Source organism: Leptopilina heterotoma, unplaced genomic scaffold (assembly GCF_015476425.1).
Source record: "Leptopilina heterotoma isolate Lh14 unplaced genomic scaffold, ASM1547642v1 Lhet_68, whole genome shotgun sequence".
NCBI classification, from domain to species: Eukaryota; Metazoa; Arthropoda; class Insecta; order Hymenoptera; family Figitidae; genus Leptopilina; species Leptopilina heterotoma.
In genome coordinates this window covers 5304699-5317487 of record NW_025111157.1, presented here as the reverse complement: position 1 = coordinate 5317487, position 12789 = coordinate 5304699, and the positions used below count along the sequence as shown (strand labels likewise).

Here is a 12789-nt window from a genome sequence, read left to right as displayed (position 1 = left end):
TTTTAAAAACTTTTGAGAACAATTGAATTGTTTAGAAAAATTGTATTACAATTTTTAAAAATAATTTAATCTGTTAGAGAAATTTTATTAAAATTATCTTGAATGTAATAGATTTTTTACTAGAAATTAAAGTAAAATTGTATTGAAAATAATTGAATTTCTCAGAAGAATTTTATTATTTACAAAAATAATTGAATTCCTTCGAAACATTTTATTATTTATGAAAAATAATTGAATTCTTTTGTAAAATTCTATTATTTATGAAAATATTTTAATTCTTGCGAAGAATTTTCCTATTTATGCGAAAATAATTGAATTCTTTCGGAGGATTTTACAATTCATAAAAATAATTGAATTTTTCGAAGACTTTTGTCTGAATTTTTGAAAATAATTGAATTTTGCGAAGGAATTTTATTAACAATTTTGAAAATAATAATTTTTTTAAAAAAATTTCATCAAAATTGTTGAAAATAATTGAATTTATATTAAAATTCTTTTAAATAATCGATTTTAATTACTATTTTTAAAAATAATTTAATATTAAGTGTATGGAGTGTATAACTCCTTTTTCATTTTAAGCCAAGTATAATTTAATATTGTTAAGTGAGTTCTTTAAATTTTAAATATCTTTAAATTTATATATAAATTAAGATAGAATAATTTTTTCTTCTTCAGGATGGAATTTATGTGAGAACGATTTATCTCGAGGGAGCTGGATGGGATTTAGAAAATGGAATACTTACGGAGCCTGCTCCAATGTCACTTGTCTGTAACATGCCGGTAATTCATTTCCGACCAGTGGAAAATATCAAAAAGAGAGTTAAAGGTATTTATTTACAATTATTTCTAATTAACAAATCAAAATCAAAATTCTCTTTTTGCTCTTAACAAAAAGTGAGATAATTTCATTTCTAATTCAGGAATTTATAATTGTCCCTGTTATTACTATCCACAAAGAAGTGGTGCTTATGTCGTTACAATTGATTTAAATTCCGGCCAAGAAGGATCTGATTTTTGGATAAAACGAGGAACAGCTCTTTTATTAAGTCTAGCAAATTAATTTCTTTTATTAATGCAATTTACATTACGCTTTCTAATTATAATACGCTATTTAAATATAAATACTTCTTATAGCTAATTAAGAATTAAATTTCGTTATTTTGATATCAAGAATTGATTATTTAAAATTTATTATTTAGAAGTAACTATTTAGAAATAAGTATTTAAAAATAAATTTTTAAAAATAACTATTTAAAAAATAAGTATTTAAAAATAACTTTTTTTAAAATAACTATTCAAAAATATTTATCGAAATATCAACTAATTAAATTAATATTTAGATAATTAATTAACTTTATAAAATTTGGCATTTATTTAAATATACATTATATTATCGATGATAATTAAAAACTTATTTCTAGTCTCACCAGAATTAGAATTAAAATGGAACTTGTCGAGATTGAGAAAGCAGTCAATTTTGATGCAGACGATTTTGTATCGTTTATAGGATTCGTTTTATTTTTCATAGCTTCGTTTAATTCATTAAAATGATCCTTCACTGAGTCTTGATATTTTTTCCACTTGGAAATATTTTCAGTTGATTTGGAATCGTTATACGAAAGACGTAGAATTTGATCTCGAGCTCTCACTAATGCTTCTTTGACTTTATTTAAATTGGAATTGATAATTGAGGAGTTATTCAAATTATTTAAAATCCCTTCTATCGTTTTATTGTTATTATTACTTGATTCGATTGATGGTATTCGATTCAATTTTTCTACCTTAATTTTTTCAATTGATTCGTTAATATTCTTTTTCAACTCAACTATTTGTTCCTTTAGATCGTCGATTGAATTTTTTAGAAAATTTTTAAAATTCATCCATTCGTTGGAATTGTTTTCTTTTAGTAAATCTATATAATTTTTTACTGTTTTATTTATCGAGTTCTTAAAGTTGTTCCAATCCTCCTCTTTGATGTTAAATTGACTTGAAATTTCTAAAGATTCGACTTGATTTTTAAGATCGAGGAATGATTGGTCGGTATTTTTTTCCAGATCGGAAATATTTTTATTTTCTTCGTTTATTCTCATTGACCATTCTTGTTTAATTTTCGATATTTCTTCTTTTAGTTGAGCAATATTGTTCCTTATGGACTCTCGTAAATTCATCCAGTCGAGATTTTTGGAGAGTTTGATATTATCGAAATTTTTGAGAGCATTTTTCAGTGAGTCATTTATCTGATGGGAAAAGTCACTCCAATCGTTGGATAATTTCAGCAAATTTTTCTCTTGTACTTTTGATGATAATTCACTCACATTATTTTTAAATTCAGAAAATGATCTGTTGATATAATGACAAAATTTCCAATTTGAATCACAAACGGATTTCTTTCTTCGATTCATTGTTGTATTTATCGTTTGATTGATATCCTCTCGCAATGCTTTCCAATCATTCAGTTCCTCATGATTTATTTCTTTTAATTCTCTTTCTAAAATTTCATCTCTTCTATTATCAAATTCACGGCGAATTTCAGAAAATTTCATTCTTATTTCCCTTCTAAATTCAATCCATTCCGGACTTCCACGTGGTGGAGAATTTACTTTGATGTATCGAACAACATTTTCAATCGCCTCCTTCAAATCGCGCCTGAAATTAATCCAATCCAATTTTGAATTCTCCACAAAATTCAATTTCAAAATGGACATTCTGTATTTAGAATCGTTCATTGATTTGTGAAATTTCTCCCTAAATTCCTGCCATTGTGTAGTATCGTTTGGCAATAAATTTCCCGATCTTCTATCATCAATTAACTTGCATAAAGATTTATTCATATCGGATTTAAAGGTTTTCCAATCGAACACCGTGTTTTCGGATATTGTTAATAGAACGGGCGGTTTCACTGGTATATCACTGCGGAATTTTGATAACATTTCAGTGATTTTCTCTTTGTACTCGGGCCACGATGGATCATTGGGTTTTGGAGATTTATCACGAATTTCTTCAATTATTTTATCGATAGTTTCCTTGAGTTGGTGTTTGAATTTTATCCATTCGCGACTTTCGTTGCGCGAGGAGAAAAAATGTTTTTGTTTTGAGAATTTCTTTTTGATTTCGTCTCTGTAGTGGGACCAGTTTGGTTTATTTGTTTCGATATTGCTGATGGCTTCGTTTAATGATTTGATGGCTTTTCTTTTTGTTTTCCGCCAGTGGGAGAAGGAAAATTGTTCATCTGAGTTGTTGGCATCTTCGAATGAATCTTCTGTATTTTTATTATTTTCTGTATTTTCATCATTTTCATTATCTTCAGTATTTTCAATATCTTCTGTATTTTCATCATTTTCTGTATTTTTTTCATTTTCTGCACTTTCGTCATCTTCTGTATTTTCATCGTCTTCTATATTTTCGTCGTCTTCTATATTTTCATCGTCTTCTGTATTTTCATTATCTTCTATATTTTCATCACTTTCATCATTTCCAGCATTTTTATTATCTTTAGAATTTTCAGCATTTTCATTATCTTCAGTTTTATGAATGCCTCGATGACCGAAACGATGGAATCGATTTTTGATACGTTGGAGAAAAGTCCCGCGACTTGGATCGCCAGACGGTGGGAGATTGTCTTCAATAACGTCGACAACTTCGCCGATTGATTTGACGACGTCATTTTTGAGCATCTGCCAATCGGAGTCGTGATCCATGACTTTTTTGAGTTTGGGATTTTTCTTCATCTCGGCAATTTGATTTTTCATATCATCAACTTCGGTTTTTATCCGCGAGACTTCAACTTTGATTTTTTGCTTGAAAGCCAACCAATCGTCTCGACTGGACGAGCCCTCCTTCAGTTGATCAACACTTCTATTCAGAACTCTTGTGATATTCGATTTAAACACTTCCCAATCGTGATGAACGGGATGTTTCCTCGCCAGCAGTGACACTTGATTTCTCGCCTCTTGGAGTGAATTGTTCATGAAAAGCATGAGATTTATTAAATCGGAAGTAGTTGGTAATTCGGGAGCAAAACCATCGGGAATATCCTGATCGGAATTAGGAGAGGAGGAATCAAGTCGATTAGTATTTAATGAAGTGGGACGAAGACCTTGGAGTTCGTTTTTGAGATTTTGGAAGGATTCGTCTATTTCTTTTTGAAATTGAAGATAGTCATCGTCTGGAATTGAAGGTTCGTTGCCCTTGATGAAATCTGCGAGATTTTGGACTGTTTTGTTGATATCGGTCTTGAAGATCAGCCAGTTTGAGTCTTCGACAGGTTCTTCGGCGGAAAGATTTGGAATTTCTCTCCAAGGCTCCAGGGAAGGTTCAGAAATATCTTCGCAAGAGATTATTGGATTGTTGCCGTCCTCCGACTTCATTACTTCAGCCTGAATGTCTGTTATTCCATCAGAGCAATCGCAGATCAATTTCGCCAACGTCGTCTTTCGTAATTCTTGCAATTGCTCTGAAAAAAATTAGTATATATTTAATTACAAAAATTACAAGCCTCGGATTTTTTCCTACCATTTTTTCAAAAAGGTCGATTTTTTCCGATTTATTTATAAAAAAATGCGATTTTCATGACTTTTCTTACAACTAATGTAAAATACAACAATTTTTTTTTTTGGATATAAAATACAAATTACTTCGATTTTTATAGAGTGGAAAATAACTATATTCAAATATTACAAATTCTTTCTTTTGAAATTTAAATTAAATTTAAAGTTATATTAAAATGACTAATTTTTCTAAGATAATTACATTTTTGAAATATCGATATTTTGTTTATTTATTTAAATATTTTTAAATTATAATTGAAAAGTATTTAAATAAATGAAATTTTGTTAAATTTTTATTGAAAATAATTGATTTTTTGAAGAATTTCAATTATAAATTCTTCAAAATAATGAACTCACAAAAATTTTAATAAATGTCAAAATAAAAATTAGCTACAAAAAATACACTTACTAAATTATTTCCTAAAATTCAAAATAATTATAATTTCTACAATAATAATTAATTTTCTCTTTGGAGAAAAATCTATTTTTTTTTAAATTATTCCTAAAATTTTGATAAAGACATTTTTTTCAAAATTTTAAATTAAAATTCTTCCAAAAAAAATTGATTAGCTGTTTAAATTGTCAAAAAAAATTCCAAAAATTCTTTTAAAAAATTCAATTTTTTTCAACCCTTAACATAATTATTTACAAGAAAGTAAATTAAATTTAAAAAAAAATCATTAATTTTCGTAATTGTAATTAAAATTCTTTAAAAAATTTATTATTTTTTATTATTTTCGAAAAGTTCTTTTAAAAAATTAAATTATTGTCACAAATTTTTACTAAATTTCAATTATTTGTAAATTTTTCAATTGTAAATAATTAGAAAAGTCTTTTGTTATTTCAAATTATTTTTAAATATTTAAAAAAAAATTTCGAAAACTTACATTTAGACTTTTTTTAAAGACTATAATTCTTAGGATTTTTTATTCTAATAATTCCAAATTCAATTATCTTCAAAACAAAAGTAAATTAATATTTTTAAAAAAGCTACTTAAAAACTCGATTATTTTTCAATATTTTTCAAAGTTTTTAAAAAAAATTTGACTAAATTTCAAGTATATTTTCAATAATAAAAACATGAAAATTTGCATTTGAAAATTAATATAAGAAAATTGAACTAAGTTTAAATAATTGAATTTCTTGAAAAAGATGCGGACAATTATTAAAAATAATTGAATTGTTTGTAGTTAAAATCTTTAAAATTTAAATTTCTGTGGCAAAATAACAAGTATTTATTATTGTTAGATATTTTTATGTAACAACATTGTTAAATTTTCAAATAATTGAATTTAGAAAACAGGAAAAGTCAAGGAAATACAAAATAAATTTTTTTTGATAATATACAAAACAAATATGACTTTTTCGTTTTTTTTTAAATATTTCATTGAATGTTTAATCGATTAAAAGGTCTTTTTTACCCCTTAAAGTCGATCCGAGGCCTGAAGTAAATCAAACCAAAAATTGAATGATTAAAAATAATTAATTAAAAATTAAATCACCTTCAGTGAACGCTCCAGGATGATCGGAATTCTCGTACCAAAAACCATCGCCCTGCTGTGATCTCTCGAACTGTTCCCCAAGAAGACAAGTGAATGTTGGTCCCACAATGCCATCTGATCGAGGAATTTCAGCCAAAGCTCCAGTATACAAATCAACATCATCAACATTCTTGTACAATTTAGAAATTTCCTTCAAAGCTTCAGGCTCCAGATCGTCCTCCAAATCGGAGAATTTATTTGCTTTCTTCAATCCACAATGCTCTCGCCATTTACTATAACCCGGCAGTCCATGATCCCGTCCTCGTTGAATGTTCAACGAGACAAGATCCAATCCACAGGGAAGTGATTTATTTGATGCAGGATCCTCGAATAAGTGACTCGTCAATTGTGACGTGACGTGTGTCGAAGTCTTTTGAATGACATTCGACGTTGCCATTGTCACTGATTTCGCGATTCCCTCTTCATTATAAAGACTGTAGGGATTAAAGAGCATTCGATGCAATTCAATGTAACTCGTCGTTCCTTTCGCGCTGTCGGTCAATTTCATCAGACCCGGAAGTAATGTGTGAGCGAAACGAAATGCCGCGGAGGCGAAATTATTCGCCAAAGCTGGATTGACTGTGTGATTAACACGACGAAAGCCTGATTTCATGGGTTTTAGGTTCTTTGCATTTGTTAATGTTTCGCCGAGGACTATTGGGAGGAATTCATTGTAGGTGATGTGCTGGAGTTGAGCGCCGAGAATTCGGCGTGATTCTTGAAAGAGTTTCTCGTCATTCCAAGATGGATTTAGAGTGTGAAGGGAATTGGCGAGGCGATTGTGTTGTCTGGCCCATAAAATGTGCATTGTTGTTAGATGAAGATTTTCGTTTGCTCTCTTATCACCGGCGGCGAAACAGTAGCGACCACGTTTCCATTCCTGTTTTCGATTACAACCGTCGTTGAAGTTTGTACTTCTTGGCAGAAGAGTTCTGTTGTCTGATGTCACTTGCATTTTCAAACGACCGCCGTGAAATTCACGTAAGGTGCTTATTGTCTCATTGTCTGCGCCGTAGATTGTTGAGCCATCAATGAAGGATGTCACCTGAAAATTATTTATTTGGTATTGTAGTTTTTGTACTGTATTTATTTTTTAATAATTTTTTTCTTATTTTTCATTTAAATTTAATTTAATTTTAATTAATTAAATTAGTTAAATAAAATTTAAATAATTAAATTAATTAAATTCAATTTAAATTGTATTTAAACATTTTTATATTGTTTTTTCCCTAAACTATTATTGTTTTTTCCAAAGCGTAAGAATATGTCATAAAAATTGATTACAAAACTATTTATTTTCAAATATCAACTTCAATTCTTAAATAATTTTAGAATCAAAATTGAAGAAATTCATTTATGAAGTAATCAACTAAGTAACTAATTAATTGTTATTATTTATTATTTAAAAAAATATTAACTAATTTCTGCAAAGAAATTCAACTATTTTTGAACATTTTAGTAAAATTCTTCCCAAGAATAAATTCAATTATTTTAATAAATAAAAATTCTTCCCAGGAATTCTATTATTTTCAATATAATTTAATACAATTTCTCGAAGCAATTCAATTATGATTTTAATAAAAATTCTTCATAGAAATTCAATTATTTTCAATACAATTTTGATAAAATTTTTTATAACAATAATAATATTTCTGAAAAGAATTTCACTATTGGGTTCAAAATTTTTATAAAATTTCTTTAAAGAATTCAATTATTTTCATGAATAGTAAAATTTTTTGAAGGAATTCAATTATTTTCAAAAAAAATTATTAAATTCTTTGTAGGAATTCAATTATTTTGGAAAATTTTTTTAAAAATCTTTACTGAAATTTAATTATTTTTAATATGATTTTTAAGAATATTTCTTGAATGAATTTAATTATTTTTATAAATTTTACTGAAATTCATCAAAAAAATTCAATTATTTTCAAAAATGTTCATAAAATTCTATTTAAGAGTTAAATTATTGTCATGAATAATAAAATTCTTGATAGAAATTGAATTTTTTCATGAATAATAAAATTTGTTGCAGGAATTTAATTATTTTCAAAAAAAATTAAAATAAATAAAATTATAAAATTATAAAAATTCTCAAAAGATTTCAATTATCTTTAAACCTTTGAAATTAACTTCTTCAAAAGAATTCAATTATTTTTAAAGTTTTTAATCAAATACTTCCTTACAAATTCAATTATTTAAAAATTTTTTAATAAAATTCATGCCAAGAATTGAATTATTTTCAGAAATTTTGAAAATTTGTGTTTAAGAATTTATTTATTTTCAAAAATAATTAAATTCTTGGAAACGTTCAAATAAACAAAATTTATTTATTTCTTCTTCAAAGTTGAGTTTTAATAATAATAAATTTTGTGTCACTATCAAAAAAAAAATAATTATCAAGTTTCTAAATGTAAAATTCAATTTTTTAAATCTTTTTTTTTCAATCTGTAATTTATGAAAATACATGCGATAAAAAATATTTCGTTGATTTGAAAATTCACAATTTGTAGATCGTGAATTTTTCTCATTTAAATTAACGCAAATTTTTGCTTAACAAAAATCTTACTTAGCAGAATATGAAATCATCAAATTATTATTTACCAGACATTTAACTTGATAACATTTTTAATTAATTTATTCTTTATTCAAAAGAAATCTTGTTTAATTGAAATTTTTTTTTTATTAATTTCTGACGAATATTTATTCGGAGAGTTAAAAATTCTGCACGAATTGATATTTTGGTAGCATAAATTTTTTTTAAATAAAAAGATTGTTAATTAAAAATTTTGTCAATCGAGAATTCTGTTAAACAAAAATTCAATCTAAAAAATTCTCTTCATTAAATATTCTAACTAATAATTTTTATGGCATATTCACGAACCCCTTTTTAATTTTCCTATTGTTTTCTTATTTTCCTACTGTTTTTTTCCCGTCGCAATATTTTGAAATTGTAATTGAATAGACAATTTGAACCACATTCACAATATAGAAAAATCCGAATTCTAAGGAATATGATAAATGAAATTTTCAAAAACGATTTTTTTTTATTTGAATAAATTCATCTAACTTTGTGAACAATTTTGTAGATCAAAAATACCTGATTGAGTTGCTGTCGAGGACCAATTTCACACTGCGAGGCAGGAGCAGATCGAATAAATTCCATGCAGGAGCTCTTTCCAATATCGTAGACCGGATCGCCATGTCCAACTTTAACTGGAAAACATTCAGGATGATAGAGCGATGCCGAGCAACAGGACAAAGAACTTCCATTGATACCCTGACTGATGGCTGTCGCTGTGATATCATGATCCAAGAATTGTCCATAAACAGCCAACATCACCGTGAAAGCGGGATTTGAACTAGGCGATGGTGGATGAACTTTAAGACTAACTTCCCTAGCTGATGGCAGTGCCTTTCCCGAAATTGCTCTTCTTGGCGCATTTATTCTATCGGCGTAAGCTGGCGGTAAAATTCTTCGATACGGTGTCATTGCCGCACCCCATTGCTTTCTATTATTACACGTACCATCGTACGTTCTATATTTACTCGGTTTGCAAATAATTTCCCTGAATTTTTTACAGTGTCCGTGTGATGTCCAACCGCCATTGAAGTAGCTGCCAAATGACGATGGTTTACCGTGGAGGGATCTTGACTCTTCGATTCGTATTGTTGCGGCTATTTCGCCAACACCAGCTAGGGCCAATGCACCGGCCTCGAGACTTGTGCTGACGGCGAATTGATGACGGAAATTCGGCGATGGCGAAGGTAAGGGTTTAGTGTAAGCGTCGGAAATTCTTCGATTTTCAATTGCCTCGTTTCCGGCTTTAATGCCTTGAATTGTTTCCCCGTCTGTTAGGGATGGTAAATTATTATTATCATCATTGTCATCCGGTGGGTCGGGATTTAATTTCCATTCGGCAGATTTTAAGAGATTTATCTCGGGATTTATTGTTGAATTGGTGGCGGCTGTTAAATTATTTGTCGACGTGTGACTTATTGAGTAGCTGATTGTCATGACAACGCTTATCACAAAGAGTGCCCTGTTGAAAAGGAATTCTGTATTAATAATCGTTGTGTGTTCGAGTAATCTATTTGAATTTTGAAATTAGCTGAAAAAGTTATGAAGCAAAAAAGCAAACGCTTTTTAATAGCTTTTTATTAATAATTTTTTCTTTACTTCTTTAAATTCTTTGAATTTTAAAATTAATGTACTGAAAATCATTGAAGAATTTTATCAAAAAATGTTTAATTAATTGGTTTTATTCGAAGAATTTTATCAAAATTTTTGAAAATAATTGAATTCTCGAGAAGAATTTTATTATTTATGAAAATAGGTGAATTCTCGGATTGAATTTTATTCCAACTTTTGAAAATATAATTCAATTATTTTGAAGAATTTCTTTAAATTTTTTTTAAATATTGGAGATTTTTTTAATAATTTGAATTGAAAATTTCGAAAGTAATTAAATTTTATAAAAAATTTCATTCAAGTTTTTAAAATATTCGTGTTTGTTAATAATTGTAATTAAACATTGGATTATTGAATTTTATTCAAATTTTCAGGAAGTAATATATTAAATAAATTCTTCTCAAAAATTTATTACGATTTTTTTAAATAATTGAAAAAATTTAAGGAATTTTATTAAAATATTAAAAATGTATGAATTCTTTCAAAAAATTTCTTAAATTTTTTTTAATATGATCAATTTTGTTAATAATTGTACTTAATAATATAATAAATTTTATTAAAATCATTCATAAAAAATTAAACTCTTTTGAAGATTATCTTTAATAATTTATTGTTATTAAAAATTTAATGATTGAATTTTATTATAATTTTTTAGAGACAATTCTTTTCTTTCCAGAATTCTAAGAGTAACTGAATTTCTTTGAGAAATTTTATAAAAATTGTAATGAAAATAATTGAATTCATCCGAAGAAATATATTATTTATGAAAATAATTCAATTCTTATAAAATATTTTATTGAAACTTTGGAGAATAATTGAATTCTTTAACAAAATTTTATTAAAATGTTTTAAAATATTGTATTGAATAATTGAATCCATTTGAGAAATTTGATTGAAATTGTATTGAAAATAATTGAACTTTCACGAAGAATTTCATTATTTATAAAAACAATTGAATAGTTTCGCAGAATTTTATTAAAATTTTTGAAAATAATTGAAATTCTCTGAAATTCTATTTAAAATAATTATCATTTTTCAATTATTGAACTTCTCTTGAATTTTTTTTTTTGTAATAACGATCAGGAAGGAAATCAAATTTCTGTCTAGAAAACAAGATAAAGTCGGGAAAAAACAATATCAAATTTTTGTTGCAACCCTGTTAAAATTTTAATTGCGCTTTTTTTGTTCGGTATTTTTATTCTATTTGAATGATAAACAATGCAATTTGTTACGAAATAATTTATTGTTATTTGAAAATTCATAAGTGAGGTCGCCGACTTTCTAGAGAAACCGCAAACCACTCATGACTTTGTTCTTTGGAATAATTTTCACATCGTACAGAAAAAGAAAAATATATAATCAATTAGAAAAATGTATTTCCATTTGCGAATAATTGCAATGAGTAAAATAATTGAATTAGATTTTAATAGTTTGGTTTCTTTTCTATTAGTTTGTCACTTATCGGAGTCATTTTGTTCAATTAGGATTCAATCTTCTTTTCCATATGTTGCTCTGCCTATTAATTTTTAAATTAGACAAATTTATAAAAATTATTTTGAAACACGGAAAATATTTTGTAATAAGGAATCATTTCTTTACAATTAATTTTATTTATTTACAAATTATGACTTATTATTTATTTATAACTTATTACTTAATATTTTTTTACAAGTTATTTCTTAGAATTTATTTACAATTAAATTATCATTTAAAAACAATTTCGAATCAGAGTTAAAAATAAAGTAGACAGTGAATTAAAAAATCGAAAATAAAAAGAAATGAAAAAAAGAAAATTGAGAAAGAAATTAAACAAAATTTCAAACAACAAAAACAAATAATTTCTATAGCAAATGAAAAAACGGATGAAATTCAATTTAAAAAATTAATTTAATTTCAAAATTCAAAATAAAAAATAAAAAATCTAAAACAAAAAATTTTAAAAATTGAAAGTTCGGTAGAAAAATCTCGAAACTTACAAAAGAAATGCACAGACACAACATTGAAATTGACGAATTCTGTTTCTTCGGTTCCGAATAATGCCGGCAAATTCGACATAATGAGGTGGATCATTTGGTCTCGTTAAATACGTCCTCTCGGTTGCGGCCATTTATTATAATTTTTTTTTGTCTATCACAAATTGAAAATTTGATTGGAAAAAAATCACTTTCACTTTCACATAAATTGATCTATCGATAAATTGAAAGAAAAGAATAATTACTGAATGAAAAAAAAACAATTTTTTATCCTCTTGTTGCTGTTAGATTTGAACTAAGAATGACACGAAACGAGACTTGGAAGCCCGACTAACTGACCACCCCACTATGAAACATCGAATCACTTCATGTTTCTTGCAAAAGCTATGGACATTGTCCACAAACAGGAAATAAAAGAATGTAAGATCAAATTTCGAATACATGGCTTGAATTTCCCTCTTATAAACTCTTATAAACCCGATGAGACGATATTTATCGGCACAAACAGATTTATTTCTTCTACTTTCCAATAGCAATCA

The 12789-nt window shown here is 26.7% G+C and overlaps 2 protein-coding genes across 2 annotated transcripts in view; one reads left to right on the top strand and one right to left on the bottom strand.

Moving 5' to 3' along the window:
- LOC122510439 (dynein axonemal heavy chain 2) overlaps positions 1 to 1084 on the top strand; it is a 37342-nt gene extending 36258 nt beyond the window's left edge. Inside the window, exons 62-63 of the mRNA XM_043625084.1 lie at positions 676 to 826; positions 921 to 1084. Of these exons, the coding sequence (XP_043481019.1) occupies positions 676 to 826; positions 921 to 1060 (291 nt within the window). The 3' untranslated portion in view covers positions 1061 to 1084. The remainder of the gene's footprint in view (positions 1 to 675; positions 827 to 920) is intronic.
- Positions 1085 to 1368: 284 nt separating this feature from the next.
- On the bottom strand, positions 1369 to 12598 carry LOC122510433 (uncharacterized protein MAL8P1.12-like). Its single transcript, XM_043625073.1, has 4 exons — positions 12254 to 12598; positions 9186 to 10128; positions 6050 to 7133; positions 1369 to 4453 (listed from the first exon to the last, which is right to left on the bottom strand). The coding sequence occupies exons 1-4, from the start codon at positions 12382 to 12384 to the stop codon at positions 1404 to 1406; spliced, it is 5208 nt and encodes a 1735-aa protein (XP_043481008.1). The 5' UTR covers positions 12385 to 12598; the 3' UTR covers positions 1369 to 1403.
- Between the last annotated feature and the right edge of the window lie 191 nt (positions 12599 to 12789).